The sequence below is a fragment of the Hylobates moloch genome, unplaced genomic scaffold (assembly GCF_009828535.3).
Source record: "Hylobates moloch isolate HMO894 unplaced genomic scaffold, HMol_V3 SCAFFOLD_2, whole genome shotgun sequence".
Classification (NCBI taxonomy): domain Eukaryota; kingdom Metazoa; phylum Chordata; class Mammalia; order Primates; family Hylobatidae; genus Hylobates; species Hylobates moloch.
The window spans coordinates 173,559,542-173,587,527 of NW_026652277.1; the positions used below are offsets into that span (position 1 = coordinate 173,559,542).

A 27,986-nucleotide genomic window follows, 5' to 3' on the forward strand; every position below is an offset into this window, starting at 1 on the left:
GAAGGCTAAACCTGAGGGCACTCTCAAGAATGGTGGAGTTGTGGTGAAAGGCAACTGGGCAGAGATATGTGCATCTACTGTAAAGACAGCCTAGATGGTAGGCTCCCTAGTCCACAAGGGAGAATCTGGGAATGAGACAGCTCGCAGGAGTCCTCTTGAGGTCAGAAAAAATATCGAACGTTGACCTTCGAAACTTTTCCTTCCAAGGAGCCAGAATTTGATGTTTGTAATGCAATTTATGCTTCAGGGCACTGTTGAAAACACCGAGGGCAATCAGCCAGCAAGGCAGTTGGTGGGGTTGAACCTCTGTGCGAAGTCAAGGAAAGAGAGGAAGAGAATCCCACCAGTACTAATGTCACCCCAGGGTAACTGGCCACACCCAAAGCTATGCCTCTCAAGCAGCAACATCAGAGACATAACACTGTGTGTCGGGGTGGAGGAGCAGGGGAAGGAAGATGGATGTCACTAAAATAATCCAGCCAGTAACTAAGTGAATAAACAAAGCAATAAGAAGGCCTGGGGAGAAGAAGAGCAGTACCCAGAGCTGCTACAATATATTACAGTGGTCCTTTTTTATCCCAGCTTTTACTTTTCACAGTTTTGTTTACGTATGGTCAACCTCATTCTGAAAATACTGAATGAAAAATGCCAGGAATAAATGAATCATAAATTTTAAATCTCACACCATTCTGAGTAGTGTGATGAGATCTTGAACCCTCCTACTCTGTCCTGCCCAGGATGTGAATCACCCCCTTGTCCAGCATATCGATGGATACTACCTGCCCATTAGTTGCTTAGTAGCCCCTCTCTGTTGTCAGATTTAAAAAACATAGTATATGTAGGGTTTGGTACAATCTGTAGTTTTAGGGATGCACTGGGGGGTCTTGGAATGTGTCCCCCACAAGAAATGGGGGACTACTCTATCTGAAATGTTCAGTTTCAAGTGAACAACTATGAGATATGTAAGGAAACAGGAAAGTATGACCCATATACTGGGGAGAAAACGGGAACAAACAAAACGGCAACAGAAAATTGCATGTGAGAATGACCAAATGCCAGATTTAACATATTTCAGACTAGTCGTTGTAAATATGTTCACACGACTAAACGAAACCATGATTAAAGAAGCAAAAAAGGTAATGTTGCATCAAGTAGAGAATATCAATAAAGAAAGATAAACTATGAAAAAGAGCCAAGAGGAAATTATTCAAGTACAAAGCACAATAACTAAAATAAAAAATTCAGCAGAAAGACTCATCGGTAAATATGAACTGTCAGAGGAAAGAATGCTCAAACCTGATTGATAGAGATGATGCTAGCTGAAGAACAGACAGAAGAATAGAAAAAAGAAAAATAAACAGAGCCTCAGAGGAAAGAGAGCTGCCATTAAACATACCCAAATCCCAAATACATATCATGGAAGTACCAGAAATGAGGAAAAAAGTATTCAAATAAATAATGGCTGAAACTTCCCAAATTTACTCAAAAATGGTAACCATCCAGGAAGCTTAGTGAACCCCAAGTAGAATAAACTCAAAGAGAATCAGGAAAAGACATGCCATAGAAAAATGCTTAAAGTCAAAGACAAGGGAACATTTTAAAAGGAGAGGAGAAAAATGATGCATCAAGAAAAGGAACAGCTGACTTCCCAGCAGAAACAATGGAGGCCAGAAAGCCAAGTGGGATGAGATATTCAAAGTGTTGAAAGAAAAGGAAAGCTGTTAACATCTAGCAAAGCTGTAATACAAAACTAAAAGCAAAATAAATACCTTTTCAGACAAAGAAAAACATTCTATTGGGTGCTATCTGACCTGTCTTATGAGAAATACTAAAGGAAGTTTTTCAAGCTGAAAGGAAAGGCAAGACTGCAATTTGAGTTCATGTGAACAAACACAGACCACAATGTATATGAAACCTGAAGACCTTGTGTTAAATGAAATAAGCCAGTTATAAATAGAAAAATACTATACAAGTTCATTTATATGAGGTTCCTAGAGTAGTCAAATTCATCAAGACAGAAAGTAGAATGGAGGTTTTCAGGGGCTGGGGGGATGGGGCGATTGGAAGTACTTAATGGGTGAGTTTCAATTTGGGAAATTGAAAAAGCTCTGGAGATGGATGACGGATTGCAACTACAGGAGAAAAGAAGAAAGAGCATTCCCGGTTTATTCATGTTACACAGTCACTGTCCCTCTGACAGTAGTGAGTATTAATTCCTGTCAACCCTAGAATGAGCACCTCAGAATGTTATTTTATTCCTCAGGCTTTGGATTTATGAAATCAATACCATGAAGTGAATCCCTCCTTTCTCTTCAACTTCTCATCTTCCTATTACTAAAACAAATGAACAAGCCATGTTTCCTGAATTTTAAATGCTATAAACATCTCCCATAAACCCTAGGGAGATTATTCAGTAATAATACTGAATTATACTGAATAATACTGAATTATACTGAATACTGCTAAGGCTGCTTGAGTTGAGGCAGTTACAGGAAAAGCAGGACCTCCTTGACTCAGGTTAGCAATCTCCTCTGTCTCTACAGAAATACTATGGTAAGCCTTACATTCTAATCCTTTTCCTAGTTATAAAATATGAAAACTGGAATAAATAACCCTAAGAAAGGCTAACACATAAGAAGAGAACAGGCATCGCAAGCTGGAGTCTTACATAGAGAGCACTGCTTGTAATTGTAAATGTGAGATGTGGCCTAGTATAGTGGAAAGAGCAAGGGTTTGAAATCAGACAAATAAAAAAATAGGGCGAAAAAATAATTAATGAAATTAAAATGCTACGTTAGAAAATAACCACTCAATTCTTGGCCAGATGTGGTGGATCACACCTGTAATCCCAGGACTTCGGGAGGCTGAGGTGGGTGGATCACCTGAGGTCAGGAGTTCAAGACCAGCCTGGCCAACATGTTGAAACCCCACCTCTACTAAAAATAGAAAAATTAGCCAGACGTGGCGGCATGTGCTTGTAGTCCCAGCTACTCAAGAGGCTGAATTGTTTGAACCCAGGAGGCGGAGGTTGCAGTGAGCTGAGATCACTCCACTGCATTCCAGCAGGGGTGACAGAGTGAGACTTTGTCTCAAAAAAACCAACCAAACAAAAAAACAAAAATAAATGAATAAAATATTCACTTAATTCTAAAGAAAGTAGTAAAAGAGAAGTAGAAGGATAAAAGAGACATGAGATGTATAGAAAGCAAAATGTAAAATGGCAAACATAAATTCAACTATGTTAATAATAACATTAAGGCCAGGCGTGGTGGCTCACGCTTGTAATCCCAGCACTTTGGGAGGCTGAGGCGGGCGGATCACGAGGTCAGGAGATCGAGACCACGGTGAAACCCCGTCTCTAATAAAAATACAAAAAAATTAGCCAGGCATGGTGGCGGGCGCCTGTAGTCCCAGCTACTCGGAGAGGCTGAGGCAGGAGAATGGCGTGAACCCAGGAGGCGGAGCTTGCAGTGAGCCGAGATCGCGCCACTGCACTCCAGCCCGGGTGACAGAGCGAGACCCCGTCTCAAAAAAAAAAAAAAAATAACATTAAAAGTAAATGGGTTAACAATTCATCAAAAGGCACAGATTGTCAGACTGAATAAAAAACATGGTCTAACTATGTGTTGCATACAAGAGATACACTTTAGATTTAAAGATACAAATATATTTAAGATAAAAGGATGAAAAAGATATATCATAGTAAATATCAACCACAGGAAAGGTGAAGTGGCTGGATTAATATCAGACAAAATAAACTTTAATACAAAAAATGTTAGTAGGGATAAAGAGGGGGCATTTTATAATGATAAGTGGTTAATCCAACAGAAATATTTGACATTGATAAAGATATGCATTTAACAACAGAGCACCAAAATATATGAAACAAAACCTAATGAACATAAAAGGAGAAATAGAAAATTCAACAAAAATATGCAGGCTTCAATACCCTAATTTTAATAATGAGTAGAAAAATGAGACAGAAGATCAGATCAACAGGGAAATAGAAGACTTGGATAACACTGTAAACAAACTGGACCTAATGGATTGCTATAGAACACTCCAACTAATAACAGAGTATACATCCTCAAGATCTCTGGGGACATTCTCCAGGATAGACTATATGCTAGGCCATAAAAATAATCCCAATAAATGTAAAAGGATCAAAACAGTACAAAATATTTTCTCCAGCAACAATGGAATAAAATTGGAAATTACTAATGGAAAAATTTGGGAAATCCACAAATATGTGGAAATTAACACATTCTTAAACAACCAATGGGTCAAAAATCAAAAAGAAAATCAGAAAATACTTTGAGATATGTAAAAATGAAGACATAGCATACCAAAACTTATGGGACGCAGCTAAAACAGTGCTTAAAGGGAAATTTACAGCTGTAAATACTTATATTAGTAAAGAAGAAAGATCTCAAATCAATAACCTAATTTTTCACCTTAAGACACAGGAAGAAGAAGAGCAAACAAAACCTAAATCAAGCAAAAAGAAGGAAATTATAGGTTAGAGTGGAAATTAATGAAATAGAGAAAATTAAAAATTAGAGAAAAAATAATGAAACAAAACACTGGTACACAAATGTTTATAGCAGCATATTTATAATAGCTAAAGGTAGAAGTAACCCAGATGTCCATCAATGGATGAATGGAGAGACAAAATGAAGTACTGATACACACTACAATGTGGATAAACCTTGAAAACATTATGCTCAGTGAAAGAAACCAGTCACAAGAGACCACATGCTGGATGAGCCCATTCATGTGAAAGTCCAGAAGAGGAAAATCTATAAAGACAGAAGATGGTTGTGTAGGGATAAGAGGAAGGGGGTGGGGCAAGGGGCAGGGTAGGGATACAAGGAATGAGAGGTAAAGGGCATGGGGTGTCTTTTCAAAGTAATGAAACAGTTCTAAATTGATTGTGGTGATGGTTGCATATATCGATGAATATGTCAAAAACTATTAAATTGCACATTTCACATAGGTGAATTACATGGTACGTGAATGATATCTCAATAAATCGTTTTTTCAAAAATGATCTTGTCACTTGGAGGCTTCTGACAATAGTGCCTATATTGTGCACGTGTTTCTTTTTACCGTTTTGCAGGTAACGTTATATAAAATAAGAGAGTTTGGGGGAAGGAAAATTGAAATGCCATTTATCACCTAATACATCATGTAATTTGGGGACTGGAGAGAGGTAGTCACATCTGAACTAAAGATTTGTTACAGAAGTATTGCCCCACAAGGCTACCTTCCATTTCTGAATAGCGTTTATGCAATTTACTAGATTCTTCATATCACTAGGCGGCCCTCCAGAGAAGAAGTTGACACTTAACATTTATGTGACTTTTTGTCTCAGATCTGGGATGAAGTTATCATGCTGGTGATTTTATAGGTACCAACGAGCAAAAGTAAGCCATTTGAAGTGTTTATTGATGCAGATTGGTTGGCAGCAGTGGTTGGGAAATTGTTGGATATTCAACTAACTATGTCTGATACCTGCATACCTGTGATACCTGGATTCCATCAGTGCTGCAATAAAAGGAAAAAGACAGAGATCCTATTTATAATGTTGAACTTTCTTGTGCCTAGTAGGTTATAATAACTTAGTTAAATGCCTGGCATATGTAGAACAAGCAGATCAGCTACGCGGTGTCTGACTGTCCTATAAATAGACAAAAGTTATTTTGCTAAAACAAGACTCTGACTTCAGATGCCTGGCAGCAAATTCCTGGGTAAATAGGAAAGCCTGCAGAAGAGTGACCTGTCCAGGTGACAACTGATAGAAACTATCTGATGGTCTTGGGTGGCTACGTGCATTACCCAAGCATATACGTTTGTCTTCTGATTGTGTGCAGGACAAAAAACCAATGACACAATTTGCCACTGTCACTGTTCTTTATATTTTTTCAAGAGAATGCTGCACATGCTAGCCACTCAGTAGCACATGCTTGGACCAGGCCATTTTCTTTGATTTAACAACAACTGTTTTATTGAATTTCTAATATGTTCTGACATTGCACTAGGTGCTAAGGATACAGAAGTGAATAATATGGTTTCTGCCATCAAAAAAGCCACAATCTGGAAGAGGAAGGAGACAAACAGTTGCAGAACAGCAAGAGAAGTGAGAACCAGACAGCTTGGTGTCATAAAGTGGGGGATGGTCTACGTGTGTGTGCATGCGTGTATGTGTGTGTGCATGTATGTATGTTTGCATGTGTGTGTACACGTGTGTAGGTTTGCATGTGTGCATATGTTTGCGTGTGTGTGCATGTGTGTATGTTTGTGTGTGTTCGCATGTGTGTTTGTGTGTGCATGTGTGTGTGTGTTTGCATGTGTGTGTGCATGTGGTGTGTCTGGAGTGGGGGTTAGGGAAGGCTTCATAGACTTGAGATGAGTCTTGAAGAATGATGGCTACTGAAACGGAAGAGACAGTCAACAGGCAGAGGAACACTCCAGTGATACAGAGGAGATGATGGGTTGGGGAACAACACGCAGTCTGGTCCTGGACCCTGCAACTACAGGACAAGTGGGGAGGGCAGGAAGATGTGGCCAGGACGCAGGCAGGGCCAGGTCAGCTATGTTACACTATAATTACATTTTCCCGCAAGTGGCAAAACCATGTTTGAACCTCCGAAGGGTGGTGCCACCTCATCGTGGGGAAATTCAGAACATGCCCTGGGATGGCAGAGGGTCTGCCTCAAGAAGGACCAGCCCCAGCTGCAAAGAACTACAAAAGAAAACCACAGAAAGCAGAGAACAAGTACATTTGTAAAATATTAATTTTCTGAAAACGCCCTGCCTCTTCTCCATTTCCTTCTGATACTGACCGCTGTAACTTACAACAGAGCCAGACCTTGTTCCCCAGGTGCTGACATCAATGGGCTTCTCACCTGAGCGAGGCCCTCACAGCTGATCCTAAGGGCTTAATTATAATCTCCCACACATGAGCCAGGCAGCGTCCCTCATAACCTGGAGGAGAAACAGCCTTAACTGTGACAATCTCGTCCTTCCAAGGACATGTGGGCAGTCAAACCCCACAAAGAAGAAGGAACAGTTCAGCAGCATTTCAGAAATCTATTTGAGTGACAAGAAGTGTACAATTAGGATCAACTAATTCTCCAGGAACAGTGGCAGCGGGTGGCCCACGTGTGAATGTACTAAACTGAGAAGCACCAGGAGATTCAGAGGAGGGAGGAGCAGAAAAGACGAAGACCCCACTCACTCCATGTGCCTGACTGCCAGCCCATCTGTCGCCCCTCCAGGTGACTGGAGTCTTCACCTCTCCCGAAGAAGAGATCCTGCAGTTCCCATGGTGCACTGCAAGGATGCTCTCTCATGATCTAATCTGCACTAGAACCATGTGAACGTGAGGCTCTGATGTTCACAGGAGCCAGGCCCTGTGATGTTCATCTGGGAGCCAGGAGCTGCTGTGGGAAAGGCTGAACACTGCCCCGGAGCAGATGGGTGGCGACCCACCACAGTGAGCTCCAGTGACCCAGATGTGGTGGGAGTCCCCTGCTCTTCCACCTGCCCGTGCGATTCCAAGTCCATTTTCATAAAAATGATTTGGCATCTCTTAGAGGTAAAGTACGCACAGTTCACTCAAAGAACAAACTGCCTTTGGAGACGTGGAGGCTGCGTTGTGTTGCAAAGGCCAGGTTCACAGGTTTGTTTGCAACCTTGTAAATAATTATTTTAATGACACAAAGTGGTAACAACTTTGTCTATTAGTGTACCTCAGCCTTTGCAGTCACCTGTGCTACACCTGGAGTGGGGTCCAGGACAGTGGTCCTGTTCCCTTCTCGAGAAGGACCATCTCAGGGCCCTGCAATCATAGCTTTAGATTCTGCCTGTCCTTTTCGTATAGGGAGTGGGAAGAAACATGCATGTCATTTCACCACGTTTTAGAGTTGTAAAAGGGTTTTGTGAGTAAAGCCATAAAAAGAACATGGAGATAAGTACCACTGGGCTCCTTTTGTCACTCACGCTTGCTGCTAATATATTTTCCTTCTTCGTTCATTCTGAAGAATGATTATGCACAGGAGAGACGGTACACCAGCTCAAAGCCTCATAACTGAGTTCAAAAAATTGTTTTAGAAGTGCAACTAAAGGAACATGGAGAGTGATCTGATGCCCCCTTTTAAGAACACAGGTAAGAACCTACACATTTGAATGTTCAGAAACTGTCCAATTTGCAGATTTATTCCAAAGATTGCACTGTGCCTTGCTCTTTGCTCTGGAAATCTTGGCCTTAGGCCAAAAGCACTAAGCCGTGACCTGACCCTCCATGGGTCCTTCCATTTCCCTGCCTCCATCCCGTCTGTCCCCCCAGTAATCAGCTATGGGACAGCCAGGGCCGACAGACAGCCGCCTCCCCTTGTTCTCAAATCCTTCGCGAGTCTCCACCGGGGGCTGGTACCACGGTAGAGAGGGTGCATCTTTTCAGGTCACAAAGATGAATGGATGGAAGGATGAGCTGCAGGAGTAGCCAAGTCATGGAAAGTGCAGCTTCTAGCATTTTCTTTTCCCACACGTTTTCCAAGGCTGCCGTACACACGCCCAAACATACTCGCACTCGTTCACCAAGGAGGGAGTAAACTCAGCTGCAGCCGTGCCACGTACAACAGTATGTTGTATCCTAACAGAGAAACTCTGTATACGTTTGGGAACTGGCTCAAGTTCTCAGGCTCTGGGCCAGCAAAAACTGTGGGTGTTGTTGGCTGCGGTCCTTGAACAATACCCACAGCCAGATGATCAGACTCACACAATGGCAGCAGCTCTGGAGGGATCTGCTGGTACTCCTTCAAAGAGAGAGGGGCCTGGGGATCAGGAAGGAAACCAAGGAGGAGCACGCGGGACACCCATGCAAATTACAATCCCAACCGGCAACACTGGTGCCCAACCCAGTATGGTAGGATATACTCAGCTGAGATAACTTCAGGAAAAATGCACAGCAGGAATAATAGGGACCTAGATGTTGCTGCAGCCTTGTTTTTATTTTTATTTTTTTCGTATGGAGTCTCTCCAAGAGGAGCTTACACAAAGTTCACACACATGATCCCATCTGTCACCACTGAAACTCTGTAGAGATGTTTCAGTTCTTCTCATCACACTTGCAAATACACCAATGTGTTGACCATTAAAATGAAAAGAAAAATCAGAGTCACCAACAGCAAAAAATAAATAAATAAAATAAAATCTGTCGATTAAGTTTTGTGAACAGGTTTCACTGCACAGGAACTTTCTCTTTTTGTGGATGTATGAGAAGATTGAGAAATTAAACACAAAAAGAGATGCAAAAACAAACAGGCAAGCAAAACCACCTTTCCTGTTTTAGACTTGGTCATTTTGTGCCTTTTGATCAAGGAGGGAAAAGGGCGTACTTAAACAAATAGCAAACTGACTCCATCCACACTCCATGATGGACCATTATGGTGTCTACCAGGGCTCCCCTCATTCACAGGAGAATTCGTACCACACTGCCTTCCACATCTTCCCCTGTTGTGTTCTCCCAGGAGTCATCCACTCTTCACTGCAGACCCTGCTGTCCCTGTTTGCCACGTCTCAAAGCACGAGCCTGTTCCCGCACAGGGTGCTTCTTGTGGTACCACCCACCCCCAGCACCCAGCACGGCGCACACACCCAGGGGACACCCAGGGACCAGCATGGAATGGGTGAAGCCTGGTTGGGGCAGGGCTCACTGAACCTGTTTGCTGGGGTTTGAATCCAAGTTGTCTCTACTCCTGAGACGGGTGAGGTTAAGACCAGGTAGAGGTCATCTCACCGGTACAGCTGGCTAGATTGCTTAAATCCCTCCGAAAGGAGCACAGCCTTCCAGCGTGGCCTTGATGCCACTGCAGACTGCTCCAGCTGCCTGCAAATGCCACCCAGATGCCAGGGTCCCACTGGTGACTTCTGAGACAGTACCCAAAGGACGTGGGGCTCAGGAGTTCTTGTACGGCTTTCTAAGATACAGCCTTTGAAGCTAATGATAGTGGTTTAGACTTCAGTAAGCTCCCCATAGCACCTAGCTCGGTGCCTGATGCACAGCAGGTCTTCACAAAATACTGCAGTGGGAAGGCAAATTTCATGAATTCGAAACGTTATTCAAATAATTTGTGGTAACAGAATTGTGCTATGTCAAATATAATTGACAATAACTCGAGCTTCAGCTGGAAAATTATTCATACTACATAGCTTTTGGTTATAATTCTTTTGATTTTTATGGCTATGATAATTAGATAAGAGATAATTTTGATAAAAGGCAGAATATGAACTTTTTTAAAAAAAGATGCCATGAATTTAAAAATATTACAATCATCTGTGTGTTATTAAATAAAGCAAGCATTGGAAATTTTTTAATTTGCATTCAAAATATAACTTTCTCCTCCAAAAAGAGCTAAGATTGCTTATAATAATAACAGAAGTGTAAGAGAAGGAAAAATGGATTTACCCAAATTCTAAGCAGCCATAGTTCCTGTTGTGAGTAGTCAGTGGGGACAGTGACATGCACATCCAACAACTTGGGGGAAAAGAAAATGTGTGTTCTCTGAGAAGGGTGGCCACACTCCTAATGCATAGCTCTCACAGCACCAGTGACAGTAGCACATCCCAGGAACATGCAGAGGGAGTGCTGACATGGGGAAGCCGCTTCCAGAAATGCACATTCCAGGAGTGCTTGGCTTTGCAGTGTGGGACAAAGATGATCTGAGAGGCAAAAGCAAGTCACCACAAAAATGTTCTCAATGGGGCAACATGAATATTTAAGTGATGTTACTGTGGTGTGGATAAAATGTCCTTCAAGATAATTATCTCCCTTTGCCTTAATCCTATGTTCACTAAGCCAACTTCTGATGATGACGGTTTTGGCTTCCTAGATATCTCAGTATCAAGTCACAGGTTTCCATGGGTCATGGACAGAAACATTCGGGTTGCTAGAATGAGATTATTGCCATTGTAAGTCAATCAATTTGTGTTCCGATGAATACATATTATTGAGGTTAATCAATAAAGTCAATTTCTGATCCTACATAGCTAAGGATAAGAATTGAACCAAAGTCAGTCACTGTCCCTTCCTCCCTAGCCTGCCAGTACTATCTTATTGACACCCCACGGCTTCAGCGTTAACATTTTCTCCTCATTGAATCTTCACAGTCTGTGACTAAATCAGCACATTTTGCTAGGAGCTTCCAAGTAGCCAAGACAAAAAAGGAAACTTGGAGAGTAATTTTCATTACTTGATAAAAGGATCCCTTGTGGACTAATATTAGGAGATACTAAATTCTATTTTAATTTACCATTCAGACTTTAGGGAGAAAAAGGCTTATGAATAACAGATTTACGTGGTTTCATTCAAAGAAAAGTGGATTTTTCAAAAGACTTTAAAAAAAGGAACACTATCCTTAGCCTTAATCCCAAGCCCATCCCTATCAGCATTCCATTAACAAAGGCAGGCACCGTCTTGTATTATGAAAGAAACAGTAAGTGATTTTGAATTTACTTAAGCTTTTAGACAATGTTCACCCAGTAAGCCTATCTAAGAATGCTAGCATACAAAAATTGTCATCCAAAAGTTTGTTTTTAAGTCAATTGCTTAAAACACAGGGACTATTTTCCCATAGAAACAGTCTCAAAATTATGGAAATTCCTGGGGGAAGCCCAGAAAACCCTATTTGACCCTCGAAGTAGCTGGAATGGTGCTAACAGTGATCGTGATCAGACTTCAAGTTTTGGTACCTGGTCCTTGAGCCAGAGTCCAGCTGCTGCGGCTCCCTCAGCCCCGCCCCGGTCCCCGGGGGATGGTGGTGGGCAGCTTGGTCCTCTTCTCTGCTCAGAACCAAGGGCTGAGGCTGCTCAGACTCTAGTTTGGGGCCCTGCACAGAGCAGGGTTTGCAGCTCACTCAGGGGCGCTCAGAAGGCCTGCTTCCCTCTTCCACCTTCTGAGAGTCCAGCGTCTCTATCCCTCAGAGGCCTCACCTCAAGGTGTTGAGAAACCGCATTTTTAATTTCACTGAATCTTGATTAACTTAACTACAGCAGCCACATGTGTCAGGTGGCTACCAATTGTGTAGGGACATTTTCATTGGTTTTCACCCTGGAATTGGACATGCTTGCACTGTGTGTGTGTGAGTGTGTGACAGTGTGTGTGCGTGCGTGTGTGAGCATGTGTTGTATGTGTGAGCATGTTTGTGTATATGTGAGCATATGTATGTAAGTGTATGTGAGCATGCATGTGAGTGCGTGAGACTGTGTGTGTGTATGAGTGTACGTGTGAGTGTGTGGGGGGGACTGAGTGTGTGAAAGTGTGTGTGAGATTGTGTTTGTGTGTGTGTGTGTGTCTGCAGCTTCCTGGGTGCTCTTCTCCTTTAGGGGCTCTTGAATACACAGCTCAGCAGCCCTTCCCTATGATCAACGCTGAACACAAAGGTGCCGGGTTTGCTCTTTAACCTCCTGCAGATAAGAGAAGATCTCCCCGTGCTGTGGGACTATCACCATGTGCGTCTCACAGGACTCAACCCATCTGCCCCGCCCTAGATTTTTAAAAACTCAACACAAACCAACCCTCTTGACTTCTGCCTCCTTGCCAGCTATCCTTCCATTTCTCTGTTCTTTAAAACAGAACTTTCTGGAAGAATTGTCTGCACGTGCTGGCTCCACTCCTGCCCTCGCATTCGAAGCCCCGGGAGCTGTGCTGTCAGGCACTTCCTGCGGCCACACTGCAGAGCCCCGGTCAGGTCACCACCGACTCCACCTGCTTAACCCATGCAGGTCAGGTCACCAAGGACTCCACCTGCTTAACCCGTGCCGTCTGCCCAGCATTTCTCACAGCTGCTCACTGACTCCTGGAGAGGCTTCCTGGCTTGGTTTCCGGCCGTCACACCGGGCCTCCCTGATCCCTCTCAGCCTCACTGTGCCTTGTTTGCTGAGGCTGCCCTCCCAAGGTGATCTCCTCCAGGAGAACCCGTTCATGCATCTTCCCAGGACCCACATTTGCATCTTCAGCTCCTGTCAGTGCCCTCTGCACCAGAACCCTGCATTTCATGTCCGCTCAGAGACTTCTGGACGGATATTTATCAGGCTCCGCACTCTCAGCACATCCCAAACACGGTTCTCAGTGCCTCCACCCCCACGCCTGCATCGTCCGTGTTCCTCCCCATCAGAACAAATAGGCCCAGGGCAAAAACACAAAGCAAAATGAAACAAACCCAGGAATGCGTCCTTGCATCCAATCTACCTGGCCGACGCACTCTCCCTCTCCATGTTCCTGCGCTCTCCTCACCACTCTCTACCCCCATGCTGCGGCGCTCTGTCCCCACTCTCCCCCGCCGTGCTCCCGCACTCTCCCCACCACTCTCCCGCCCCATGCTGCCCTGCTCTGCCCCCACCCTCCACGCCATGCTCCTGCGTTCTCCCCCCACTCTGCATCCCCATGCTGCCACGCTGTCCTCCCACTCTCCCCCTCATGCTGCAGTGCTCTCCCGTCACTCTCCCCACCATGCTGTGGCGCTTTCCCCCCACTTTCCACCGCTATGCTGCCGTGCTCTCTCCCCAACCCCCAATGCTGCTGCCACGCTCCCTCCACTCTCCACCTCTATGCTGCCATGCTCCCATGCTCCCTCCCACTCCCCACCCCCATGCTTTTGGGCTCCCTCCACTCTCCACCCCCATGCTCCCACGCTCCCCTCCACTCCCCCCATGTGCCTCCATGTGTGTGTTCCCCACTACACCCCTTGCGCCTCTTCCTCGCCATCTCACCCCCGCTTCCCTGCCTCCCACTCTTGTCTCCCCACTCTCCACCCCCATGCTGCCAGGCTCTCCCTCTGCGAGCCGCAACCACGGCTCTTTCCTTCCTGGCATCTCTGCTTCCAGCCTCGCTGTCCTGCGGTCCCTTTCACAGAAGACTGAGTGGTCTTTGAAAACTACCTGTCGCATTGCTTCACTCTTTTGCTTCAAATTTTCTAAAGCTTTCCCAGCACTTGACGATCAAGACCTATCACCTCCAAGGACTGTAAGAACTTGCTGCTTCCAATCCCTGTGACCGCCTCACCTCTGCTTTCTCCTTGCCGGCTGCATTTAGGCCGTCTCACAGTTTTGCTCCGCCCTGAACATACCAGCTCAGACCTGCCTCAGGGCCTTGACGCCTGCTCTTCTCTCCGCTGGGCGCTCGCTGGAATCTTCACATGCACGCCCTTGTTTCTAATGGCGCCGCCACTCTGAGAGATGCCACTTCTGCTCTAAGCCCGCACAGCACTGACCACTCTGAAGCTACAGCGCATGTTTGCTTCCTGAGTGCTTCTTCCTCAAGTAGAATATGAGCCTCTGGACACAAGGACTGTACCTTGGTCCTAATTGGATTACCAGGACAAAGCTACACATAGCAGGGGCAAAAACATATTTGTAGAAGAATGAACCCACCTCACCCCTTGCGTAGCGTTCTCACCTAAATGGAGCCCTCCACTGGCCAAGTGCAAAGTCCTTTTAGTTTTTGTGAATATATGAAAACAGACAACTAAGATGTTACAATGTTTTCCTGTTATAGACACACCTAAATATGCAAACCGATCCCTTTTAAAGAGGGTCATCACTTTCTCTGCCTTAGAAACAGAGAAAAGCACTTTTGGTTTTGTATTTTAGAAAATTTGCTTCCAAAGTTCCAATAATCCCATTTCATAACATTTTTGAATAAATCAGGAACTTTTGGCTGAATTCTTAGTTTAGCAATAAAAGTCATCAGATAAAAATAATGGAAATTATTTTCTCATTGAATGTGCCCTTGCTTGTGAGTAAGGGTGTTATCTTCATTGTGATATTAAATTACTAATTTGGCTGCTGTATTAATCAAGAAAGTACCCAACTGAACTTCAAAAAATAAAAGGGGAAAGACATACAAAGTGCTTAGAAAAATCACTTAAAACCATGTCTATATTCCTGGGCCCTGATCAAAAATACCCATGTTTTCCTAATCACAGGCAATTTTCTCAACTGCTTTGCCCATGAGGTCCCAGCTAAGAGCCGTGAGAGAATGCCAGGAGGGGCAGACCATCCCCGCGGGAGGCGGGACGGCAGAGCGGGTTTCCTTTTTACCTGGCGCACTGCAGGGGTCCAGGGTGCCTTCTGCTGGGTCATCGCTCATCTGTGCCCGGGGGTCTGTCCCGCTCCTCAAAGCCAACAAAGCGGGTCCTTTGCTCCCACCTTTAAGCATGAAGGGGAGGCGGCTGGCTGGAGAGAACAACAGGGATATGACGTTAGCAGTAAGTTCTACTAAATACACCGTTAGAGTTGGGAGCAGGGCTCTTCTGAAAACCTCACCTTGGATGGATAATTTATAGAGGTAAGCGCCTGGGACTCCCATTGGCCCTTCAAGTTGGGCACTCTGGCACCGTTACAGACGGTGCGATTCAGCGTGCTGAAGGCAGCTGTGGTCTGGATGCCGTGCTGCACACGCAGACACAGGTCCTAACACTTGATTCAGAGCCACGGAGACCAGAAACTCATGTTAGCCGGAACACCCTGCTTCTGGTCTTGTCTGGTGGACTCTGCGAGTTAGCTGTCTGGAGGGGGCCTTAAGTCACTCTCCATTTGGAGGTTTTCCTGAGGAGATTTCAGTTCAGCCTGCACTTTCTAGAGCCTCCAGCCAGGCCCAAACAGTGAGGAATGTGAGTGTGTGTGTCTCGGTAGGGTCAATGAGATGAAGGTAAGAGGAGAAACGAAGATGAAAAGTGAGACTCAGGAAGCCCCTTTAATACCTGCTGAGCTATGTTCAGCTCAGGCACAAGCCTGTTCAGAACAACCCAGGAATTGTGCTAATTCATTCATCAGACCAGCAAACCTCAAATGCATTTTTGTGACAGTCATGCCTGTGTTATATTGTCTGTACCTTAGTGTAAAATGCTTTAGCATAAACAGCGGGATGTAGGAGTGTGTTGGTTGGTTTTATTCTGCATCCTAGGGGTGATTGGTGACTACCTGGGGCAACCTGATCAGTGACATACTTCACAAGTGTTTAATATTTGAAAGAAACATCTAACTCTTGGACCCCACAGGTGGCCACTGTGAATTCCTCACTGTTCTTTACTGCTGATGGGCCCTGGAAGGTTTGTAACCAGCAGAATGGATGTCCGTGTGGTTTTTCAGTGGTGAAGTGAGTGGAAGTCAAGGAAGGGGCACGGGCTGGAGGGTTCTGGGCCCCACCATGGTGGTGTGTAGGAGGAAAAGGGTTCTACGATTCTTCCTGGCACTGGGAGCTGTGCATGGAGGGGTGTGACATTGGTGGGACCCAGAGGTTAACTGGACACTGCTACTGGGATGATCCTGACCTGACGTGAAGGACCGTTTCATGAAAAGTGATTAGCCGAATGCCCGAAGAGTAGGCTACTCATCAAATCTACAGCACGTGACGTGCGGCTTGCTGCCTGCTCCCCTCCTGATGTGTGCATGTGCTGTGGGGCTCATCTGAGACTTCCTTCACCTATAAGGTACCCCTGGGAGCCAGGTTACAGGAAGGGAGCTCTGTACTGTTTGCTCAGCTCTAACTGCTGAGCCCCTTGGCCTCCCAGAGTGCTGGGATTACAGGCATGAGCCACCTCGCCCGGCCCGTTTTAACTTTCTTTAAAAATACATTGTAGATTTTTAGCTCCTCTTTGCAATCTGAAACGCTTTCTAGTGAGGCAAGGATGGGCTCAGGTTTCAGTTATCCAGTGCGAATTGCCATGGCCTTGGTCATTACAAAGAGAGAGTGCCGCACATGTGAACTCAAAGTCAGCGAGGCTTGAGAACCACTTTCTGGACCCACACCCTCAGGGTCCCAGCCTTGCAGTAGAACCATAAAGGAGCAGATCATGAGTGCCCGTGGTGTTCAGACTCTGGGGAATCCCTCCCTTCTAGCAGAACTCACACCTCCAGGGCACCCGCAGTGTGAATTTACACAAGTAAATGGAGGAACGACTGGGGAAATTTTCCTAATTACCGTGCATTAGGGGGATGCTTGTTTCCATAGGGAGTGACCAGTGACTAGAAGAAATAAAGCAACTACCTTCAGAAGTGACGTAGGGTGTAATTCCCACAGTGAGACAGTGGCACGTGGGGCTGAGCATTGTCCATTTTCACAATTGTGTCAGGAAGCTTGCTTGCACTACAGAGGATTATTAGATTGGGAACTACCCGACAAGATGCTCAGAAGAGCTGGCCTGTGTGCCTGGTGGCAAAGGCTTGGGACCAGGAGAGGAGGGAGGGTGGCTGACAGATAAGGTTTGACGACAAAGAAGATCATTGGAGGAAAGAAGACCAGACCTACCCCAAACACTGATGCTTTCTAAAAAATGTTCAATCCAGTCCTCTCTATCAGGAGAGAAACAGGACTTCTGTGTGTAGTGTGTCTGAGTGTAATTATCAACTGGTGTTTGCAGATCTCTGTATCTCTGTTCTTACACTTGGTACATTATCAACAGAAGGAAACTGAGGTCACAGAAGTTTGAAATGAAAGATTATATGACAATCAATTATAAATAATTTCTAAGTCCTATGTTAGCTATTAGAATGCTTTATTGCAGAGGAAGATTTTTGATACGTCATAAGTATTTTGGATTGAAACGCATTTCATACATTACAAAATACTTTAAGTCTGCCTTGCTGAGGTGTGGTTGATGCATACACTGCCCATGTATGGGGAGGGCACCTGTGTGAGCTCTACAACATGAATGTGCCTGTGAAACCATGACCACCACAACATTCTGAGTAATTAGCGTTGTGTGGAAACAAAAACCAAAACCAGCCAAATGGCAGGGGTCCCCTAATGTGTATCTGCATTTGGAAACTCCTGGGTACCACTGGGCAGCTCAGTGTTCATGTCTCGTACACAGAACCAAGCTCTGCGTGGGCAGTCAGGATTCTCTATTGACGCCCACCCCTGACCCGATGGGAGCCTGCAGAGGGGGTAGCATAGTGCCATAGCCACTCCTGCCCTCTGTGGGGAGAGCGGGGGACGGGAGTCACGGGTTTGCCATTTGTGAACCTCCAGGCCGCCAGTCCTGTGAGTCTGATCATGTACACTTCTGTCACATTTCTGTACATTTGAATGATTTCTGAATCTAAACACCAAAGCCAAGCTTTCTTTCCAAAATAAGAGGAATAGACAGAGATCGACACTCAGCTGCAGATCAAAATAAATTCAAGGCTGGTAGGTGATGTGCCACCCCCAGGGGATGGGCTGGGGCAGCCAGGGGAGGGGATCCCCCTACTCGAATCCAGGCACAGCAACCCCATTCGCAGCCCATCCACAGGGGTGTCCCAGGGTTAGAGCCTGGAGGGTGCCAAGGAGTGAGTTTCAGTCAGGGAAACAGGAACCAAATTGCAAAGAAGATAAAAATCCATGAATCCCTGCCCTAAAGAAACAGGAGTCTGTGCAGCCAGTGGATGCAGCCCCAGAGTCTCAGGCAGGAGGACAGTGACTGTTCAGTGGACAAAGTGGTGGCCGATTGTGGCCCAGTCCCAACCCACAGCGACAGAAGAACGTGTTGAACCTGGGGACAACGGTCTGGGGCTCCACCACTAGGGCACACCCCCTTCCCCAGCCCAGGGCGAGTAGAACACCCCTCAGTGGGTAGTTCCCCTTGCTCTCCGCAAAGCCCCAAGGAGCACAAAGATCTGGTGTGAACTGAGAGCTCTGGGTGCACAGAGCAGGGCGGGAGTGCCTGGGCAGGAACCCATGGGCCATGAGGGTGGAGTGTTGGCTCAGCCTGCAGGGATGGCTGCCCGAGGACCCCCGAGGGACGCTGCAGTGCAGCAGGGCTCAGTGAGCAGGTGCAGCCAGCGCTGCTCACACTAACGTGGGCTGTGCACCCAGACAGGCCTGCGCCCTCATTCATTTGCAGCAGGTGGCGAGGCTTAGGGACATACAGGTGACACACAGGTCTGGGATAGACAATCATATTTTTATACAGATGAAAATCAGGATTTAAAAATGTTTAATAGTAAGATAAAAAACATTAGTCCTAGAACCGTACGCTGCCCACGTACTCAAAAATCAGCCAACAGAAATGGTGTGTGCGTCAGCTGAGCATTGTATAAATTTGATCCAATGTTGTATTTAGATTTTTTATTTTCCCCAAATCGACCATCCAGCAGGTTCCAGGAATGCTGTGTTTTAGGTCAGAGAAAAGACCACATTCCCCCAAAGGAACCTGTAGGGAAGTAATAGATTCCAAGGGAATGAAGGGGAGAAGGAGGATGGAGAGGTGAAGGGAGATATGCACCCATGCACATGCATGTACACATGCACACACATGAACACACGTGCACACACACAGACTCTCTCAGTGTGTGAGGGGCCGGCGCATGGATAATGGATCAGGTGGGTTGTCCAGGATAGAAGACGGCATGTTACCTGCTGCACAGAAAGCAAAGGACCCTCAATCACTCGACAGTTGGGGGACGTCCCTCTTCCGGGCACCGTGGTCAGAAGGCAGGAGTTAGACCCTAATTTCCCATCTGTGTGTCCTCTCCTGTGGCATCACAAAAGTTACTGCTGCACAGTACTTTCTCCTCAGCTTTATTCTGTCCTACCAGACAGTCAGGTCTCCTCTTCTTATTTATACCCTGCCTGGGAACTTTACGTGATAGTGAATGCAGGCGTTTTGCCCACGGAAGCCTCCCCTCTGGCTCCTGCGCTAAGGTACCCCTTACACATTGAGGATAACCAATTAGAACGGAGCCATTCTGACAGAAAGACCGCCTCAGAGCGCGTTCTACCTTGCAGACTGGATGAAGCCCAGGTGCCAGGGCTCAAACCCTGGCCCCAGCTGCAGAGTTCTCTGCTCTTGCAGTGAGAGGCCTTCTGGATGCTAAGACAAAGAGCTCTGGGTTCCGAGTCTCCACAAAATTCACAAATTATTGACTCATAATTGATTTGCTGATGAAACACACAATATGATTGCTTTACAGCATCTTCCTCTCTTTTCTTCTCTAACTTGCTCATGTATACTGCAGGGCCATGCAGAGAGGACACTTCAGGATTAAATGCAAGCCGCCTGGGCCTCCCAAGGAACTGGGATCCAATGTGAAGGATCTGGAAACTGACTGCACACCTTATCTTCTAATAGGAAGGCAGAGGCAGTGGTATCATTTGTTGTAAGCATGATTTAAAGGATTTGTTCTAAGAAAAAGATATTGGAGTTGATGATTAGCATCATCAGTGACTTGGGAGCAGTTTCAACGGAATACTGGAGAAATGAGCCTGTTTGAGAAGAGCAGAGTGATGACAACATTTGGATGAAGGATTAAGAGTGTAAAGCCCTGAAGAATTGAAGACCTTTATTTTCCCCCTGCATTCAGGAAAAAGGGGTCATGGGTGTGGATCAAGATAATTCTGTTATGAAGAAAAGCAAGGGAGAGGAGGAACTAAGGATGGCTCTGAGCGTCTAAATGAAATGAAATGTCTAGGAACAAAAATCTTTTATTTGTAATGGCTATTCTTGATTTTTAAGGAAAATCACTTTTAAAATCACAGTAAGAACATACATAAAATTCATCATTGTAAGCATTTTAGACTGTGGCATTAAGTACCTTCACACTGATCAGCCGTCACCACCGTCCATCTCCAGAACACTTTTCGTCTTGCCAAATGGAAACTGTGTCCCCATTAAACACTAATTTCCCATTCCTCTCCCCTCATTTTCTGAAAACCACTATTCTACCTTCTGCTTCTATGCAATTGACTTCTCTAGGTGCGTCATGGAAGTGGAATCCACAGTATTTGTTTTTTACGTGATTGATTTATTTCACTTAGCACAATGTTCTTAAGATTCATCCATGTTGTAGCCTGTGTTAGAATTGTCTTCCTTTTTAAGTCTTAGTAATATTTCACTGGATGGGCACACTACAATCTGTGTATCCACTCCTCCACTGACGGACACTTAACTTGCTTCTGCCTCTGGGCTATTGTCATAATGCTGCTATAAAAATGTGTACAGGCCAGGCACAGTGGCTCACGCCTCTAATCCCAGCATTTTGGGAGGCAAAGTGGGTGGATCACCTGAAGTTAGGAGTTTGAGACCAGCCTGACCAATATGATGAAACCCTGTTTCTACTACAAACATTAGCTGGGCGTGGTGGCTTGTGCCTGTAATCCAAGCTACTCAGGAAGCAGAGACAGGAGAATTGCTTGAACCTGGGAGGCAGAGGTTGTAGTGAGTCTAGATCATGCCACTGCACTCCAGCCTGGGCAACAGAGAGAGACTCTGTCTCAAAAAAAAAAAAGAAAAAAAAAGTGTTCAAATGTCATTTTGAGACCCTGCCTTCATTTTTTTGAGTATATATCCAGAAATGGAGTTGCTGGATTATTCAGTAATTCTGTTTAATCTTTTGAGTAATTGGCAACTGTTTCCTGCAATGGTTGCACTTTTACCTTCCCACCAGCAATGCACAAGGGTTCCAGTTTGTCTGTCTTTTATTTATTGGTTTGTTTCAATCACAGCCATCCTTATGGGTGGGGAGTGGTAATGTTTGGGGATGTGGAGCACCTATTCATGTGCTTGCTGGCCATCTGTATATCTTCTTTGGAGAAATGTCTACTCCAGTCCTTTGCCCATTCTGAATCAGGATGTTTGGGATTTTTTTTGTGGCTGTTGAGTTGTAGGAATTCTTTACATAAGCTGCATAACAATCCCTTATCAGTTATATGACTTATAAATATTTTCTCCCCTCCCGTGGGTTACCTTCTCACTCTGTTGATTGTGTCCTTTGATGCACAAAAGCTTTTAATTTTGATAAAATCCACCTTATTGTTTTCTTTTGTTGCCTATGCTTTTGATATCACATCAAATTCCCAAATTCAAAGTCTTGATGCTTTTTTCCTATGTTTTCTTCTGAGAGTTGCATAGTGGTCCGTTTCAAGTTATTTTTAAAAATGTGTCACACTTCATGAATTTGCATGTCAACCTTGTGCAGGGACCTGGTTAATCTCTGTGTAGTTCCAATTTTAGTAAATGTGCTGCTAGAGCGAGCACTAAAAGAAAATTCTTGAAAAAATACATTATCATAAATAGATGAAAATAAATTTTGTTTATAACAGACTGTCCCAAATCCCCAGAAGAAACAAAGAGTTTATGCTTTAGAGAAACTAAACCAGAGGGACTCTGAACTCAGACACACTGTGTGTAGTGAATGGACGAGGGTCTAGATAGAACAGGATGCAATGAGAATCAACATATCTGACTGTGAAGCACTCCTCTCCCCCACCGATTGCCCCAACTTCCCCCCTCGTCCTGTTCCTAGAATGCAGGCTTGTGTGTATATACCTGAACCCCCACCTTTTCACCCCAGACGAGACACAGGAGAGCGTTTCCTGGGGAAGCTGAACTGTACAAAAGAAAAGACCTGTAGTTATTGAAGTTTGTCATCCCCTCCACCCCTCACCGGAGTTTCCAATCTGCATTTTAGTGCCTTGCTCTTACATAGGAAAGAATGGCTAAGGATAACACGATAACCAAGGAGAGCTTCCAACAAGAATGACTGAGGCTAAAATAATAAACAGTAAAAGGAAACTTGGAAAGAGACCACACAGGGAGAAAAAAAGTTCTTAAAACTATAATATTCTCAGAGGAAAAAGAAAAGATATTGCATTCATGTTAAAAAAAAAAAAGAATGTTATAAAAGAAGCAAGTGAAGAACAATATAGCGGGTTTTGGAAATTGAAAATGGAATATTACAAATTTTAAAAACCAATAGTTGGAAGTATAAAATTGAAGAAATTCCCCAGAAAATAGAACAAAACCAGCCAAAGGACAGAAAATATAAGGAAATTTGAGGATTAATTCAGCACAGAAAACAAAGCAACTGAGGAAAAGAAATTATTAAAGAAGTAACACAAGAAAATCATCTAGGGCTGAAGTCCAGGAGTCTCATGTTCAATGGCACAGCACACAATGGGGCAATGGATGGAAGAAGACTGGCCCAAGGCACGTCCCTGTGAAGCTCATTATCGGCAGGGATCCAAAACAGACCCCAAGCGTGTCCAGAAAGGGAAAGCAGCCAGCAGGAAGAAAAGGGAAGAATAATGGTGTTCTATTTCTTAACAGCATTGTTGGACAGTAGGACACAGTGTAACAAAATGACAAGAATTCTAATGAAATATGATTTTCACCTGGAATTCTGTACTGGTTGAAAATGTTGTGATGGGATGCATTTTCAATCTAGTCTCAACAAAGGCAAAACGTGAGATACTGGGAGCAGCAAAGGAACTTCCCAGAAGGAGGGGGACAGGAGGTCCCAGCACAAGAAGTGTGTGACAGGTGTAGCCCAGGTGGGTGGTAGGGGAGACGTTCCAGGTGAAAGGTCATGGAGCTGATGGCATGCTTTAAAATATGTTTGGAATACAGTTGGAAACTCTACTGTCAGTTCTGGGACAGATCTGTGACAGCCTTTGGGAAAAAATAGGTATAACTAAAAAACTAAGCACATGAAGAAACAAGACTACTATTAATTGCAGGGAAAAGACAAGTTGTACAGGAGAGAAAAATGGAATCCAAGTACCCTATTTGGCTCAGGCTTGAGAGAGATTTACAGAGACCAAATAACTAACACCACAGCTTTAGCCAATAATTGTGATCACATCACACAGAGTCCACAAGGGTGTGCAAAAAGTAAGGATCGGGGAGGAACTGCTGCGAGAATTTGGTTCCCTGTTCCGTAACAGGCACTCAATAGACAACGTCTAAAGAAACAAAGTAATTATTCACAAAATAGAGATGTATTATCTAGGAAAAAGAAAATAAATTTCTGAAACAGCAGAAATAAGAGGCTTGGAAGTGGCTGTTTCATGTGGAAATCAGAGGGATGGGGAGAGGGGCAGAGAGGGTGTTCCTGTATTTTGTTTTACGCATTTCAGTACTATTTATTTTTTTGATGGTCATATCTTACTTTGAGGTATTTTTTGAGGTTTATCTATACTTTTCTGAATTGCAGCATGCCCTGCTATCAGAGTCACTGATAGTTTATAAAAGCCCCGATGTACAAATTAGGGAAAGTCAGAAGCAACCCCAGGCCAGCAGAGGGTTTGCTGAGAGCGGAATGGGCTGCACTTCAGTCCTGCTTGCCTCTTACACAGCATACAACTGGCAACTGTGCACAGCTACAGCTGCCCTGCTCCCAAACCTAAAGAATAAAAAATCAGAAAGAAAAACCTGTCTAAATTCTCCTAAGATCAAGACTTATATCATCAAATGTCCCTTAAGGTAGGAATTTTTGAACTTCTGATTCGGATGTGAACACTTGTTGGCTGAAATTAGCACCCATCAATCTACTGCCCTGAGAAGCATCCTTGAATGATACCCGGATAGGCGCGTATCCTTATGAGAGAAGGCTGGCCAGGCGTTTTAGGTGTTTTAGTCTGGTGTGAACCAATGTAATGTGATTGCTAGGAGGAGGGTTCTCTCAAACAAGTTTAGGATGAGCAGACAAAGACCAGTCTCCAGAAATGGAAAGTGGTCTCCACTCTATGTGGCTCTGGCCAGGCCATATATGGTGTATTGTTCTCAACTCAGAGGCCCTGAGGGTCTAAGGAGGTCCACTGACCGTGTCCAAGAGGGAGTCTGCAATGTTCATGGATTTGGAAGTCACTTTAAATAAGAAAGAATGTTGAGGACGTATGGAAAGTTACGTGTAAATAGTGTTAGGCATTAAGAATGTTACGCGGAACAGTAATATATTGGACCTTTTTCAGGGTTAAGGAGTTAGGTGGAGAAAAAGATCAAATCAGGATGAAGAAGGATTTACGAATTCCAGTTGTGGTATTCAAAGATAAAATGTGTTGTCTTGCAGCGTGGGGAGTAAAACCAGGCCACAGGGTGTGGCACAGGGTTTTCTTGACCTGGCTGAGAGCAACTTCCAGTGTGAAGTGTTTACGATTTAATGCGTTTATCCCTTCCCCTGAACCTTGAGCTGTGAAATTACATTTCAAAAAATCCTGGATTTTCGTGTTTGGTAACGAACGATTTCATCGTCAATCCAATTCATTACTTCTTAACTTGCAAAGTCTGTATTGCTTCTTATTTGCTTCAAGGTAAATGGATATTTTGAGGTATGAATAAAGACCCAAGAGAATTTCCTGAGAACTGTGCAGGAGACACTTTTTGTCATTCTTATTTCCTGTCCATACTCTTAAGTGCCACTTACAGACCGTGAGGCCGTAAGTGGTTCCAGATTCCATCAGTGGTCTACAATGAATGAAAAGGCAATCGAATCCAGATGCTTTTTCTGGTAAACAGTTCCTTTGTAGGAAAAATCAACAGAACAAGAAGGATATTCATTGATTTCCCCTTAGACACTCATTCCCATTCGAGAGAGATCTTTATGCCTCTGCACCCAGTAATTGCTCAGTCTCCATTTGTAGATTTACTATCTGTGCAAATATCGCCTGTCTCATACCATCTTTTAATTACTTAATTGATTATAATGTTTTAAATGGCATAAAAATATATAGTCTAATAAAAAGTATACTGATATATAAATGAAGAGACGCTAAGACGGATAAGGTTCCTAAAGCTCCTAAATCTTTCCTCTCAGAACTACTTATTACAGTCTTGCCACATCTAGCTACAAATCATTGGTGCAGAAATGAAACACTTCATGGAATTACACTATTTTCAAAAGCTAAGGATTCCAAGGTGATTTCTTAAATATGCACTTAGCCACAAATTTGTATATTTATTCAAAAACGTATTTTTGCAAACATTTTCAAGTGGCACAGAATTATTTACGTGATGATGTCAGGTATTTCTACCTGATTAATCTCATCTTACTGTTAGATAAACTTCATGGAAATCTATGTACAAAGCATGTCCAGTGCTGTGATATAAACCAAATACGATGCAGATTCTTGGCTGCCTTCACCATTATCTGTGGCGCACAGAAGGCAGCCTCCTTTAACCCAGCACTGCTCCGTGGGTTTATAATGACAGCCCAAGTTTTAGAAGGTTAATTTCTACTCATATTTATGCTAGAACAATACCACGTAAGAAAAGATACAGTAGTCCCCACTTATCCACATGGGATACATGCCAAGACATCCAACGGATGCCTGAAACCACGGATAGCAACACATCCTGTGTATGCTATGTTTCTTCTTATACGTATCTGTCTATGATCAAGTTTAATTTATAAATTAGGCACAATGGGAGATTAACAGCAATAATTCATAATAAAATAGAACAATTATAACAACATACGGTCATAAAAGTTATGTGAGTGCACTCTCTATCTCTCTCAAAATACCTTAATATTTTTGGATCGTAGGTGCCTGGGGTAACAGAAACCATGGAAAGTGAAACCTTGGGTAAGGTGGGAGATTGTGGCTACCGTACTTGTGAAGTCTGGTAAAGACATGTATGTAAGTTACATGAAGTCTGGAGTAGTTACTTCTACTGAGCCTGCTAAAACATCAGAGTGAACATTTTACCTTTTCAGGTAAAGCAACACGAGATCCTACTGATCTTATAAATCCTTAAATAAAATTTGTTCATATATATATATACACACACATGCATACATATGTGTGTATATATATGTTAAGAGATATATATATATATATATATATATATATATATATATATATATATATATATCACCCAGAATCTTAATTTGAACTATGTTTTTGTTTGGATTGAATATAATAGAAGTCCCACTCCATTCAATGTAACCAAAATGTGAACACACCATGCCAGCATCCTGAACCTCACAGAACACAGGGAATGCCTACGCCTCACCTGCCGATCTCCACTGACTCACAGTCTAGCTGTGGCATGAGACAAACACACCGCTGATCATTTTACTGAGAACCGTGGTCACAGCCACACAGCCACATGCACTTGGAGGCACGAGGTGGGGAGTCTCCCAGACAGGCAAAGCCATGGAACTCTCACCTGGAGCAAAATCAGATTTCTGAGCTTTGCTCTTGGCAATCCCTGGTGATCTGCTGTCTCTCCCTTGGCCAGTTCCCTCTTTGCTTCCTCAGCCCTTTATTTTCTCAGTTGACTGGGAAGAGTGCTTGCCATAAATATAGAAAGATCTCCGAATCCTTTACATCTACAACGTGACTGTGCTGCAAAAAAATAGTGCGGATTCCTTGTCCTCGTTCACATGAAACCCTGTGTGTGACACCCGGTAGTGGGATTTGCTCCTGATGGCACAGGCAGGTCCGGCTGGAATTCCAACTTGTGTCTGCCATGCTCCCCAGCTTCTGCTGGGCTGTGTGAATTCTGCATTTCACCATCCTCAAAATAGAGCATGTTTTGACATAGCTGCTACCAATTCTATACTTTAGTTCTGTACTTTAGAAATAGCAGGGAAATGAATAACCTCCAGCCTTTTCCAGAGAAGTAAGGTAGGACATGAATTTTAACTATCTCATTTTTAGCTCTGTTTATGACATGAATTCTGTTTCTGACTTGTTGCTTCCAATTGGATACCTAAACATTTTAAAGCCATTTGGGAGGTATGGGAACAAACAAGAAATAAGATAAAGGTTTGGGGGCCGGGCGTGGTGGCTCACGCCTGTAATCCCAGCACTTTGGGAGGCCGAGGCGGGCGGATCACAAGGTCAGGAGATCGAGACCAACCTGATTAACATGGTGAAACCCCATCTCTACTAAAAATACAAAAAATTAGCCGGGCGTGGTGGCGGGCACCTGTAGTCCCAGCTACTGGGGAGGCTGAGACAGGAGAATGGCGTGAACCCGGGAGGCAGAGCTTGCAGTGAGCCGAGATCACACCACTGCACTCCAGCCTGGGTGACAGAGTGAGACTCCATCTCAAAAAAAAAAAAAAAAGATAAAAGTTTGGTGTTTTTTTTTTTCTTTTTTAGTTTTCCCTTGGGGGTCAGTCTACAAATTTTATTCAGATAATAAAAATTCCTCTGAGAGAAGCTGAAAAAATAAAAAGCTGATTTCACTGAGAAGTGTGCGTCACAGATTATGTAA

At 44.1% G+C, this 27,986-nt stretch overlaps 1 protein-coding gene and 1 non-coding gene across 5 annotated transcripts in view; both read right to left on the reverse strand.

Annotated features, from left to right (window-relative positions):
• Positions 1-27,986, reverse strand: part of PDE10A (phosphodiesterase 10A) — a 659,574-nt gene that overhangs the window by 373,175 nt on the left and 258,413 nt on the right. For 2 of the 4 annotated variants that reach the window (XM_032162216.2, XM_032162202.2), the window contains exon 2: positions 15,103-15,237. The exons of 1 other annotated variant lie outside the window; for it this stretch is intronic. In XM_032162216.2, the coding sequence (XP_032018107.1) occupies positions 15,103-15,220 (118 nt within the window). In that variant the 5' untranslated portion in view covers positions 15,221-15,237. Of the gene's footprint in view, positions 1-15,102; positions 16,865-27,986 lie in introns of those variants that run through there. One more of the 4 variants, XM_032162193.2, reaches the window with a different exon arrangement.
• On the reverse strand, positions 21,916-22,019 carry LOC116477261 (U6 spliceosomal RNA). The gene has a single exon (XR_004250416.1). It is a non-coding gene; the product is annotated as a U6 spliceosomal RNA (small nuclear RNA).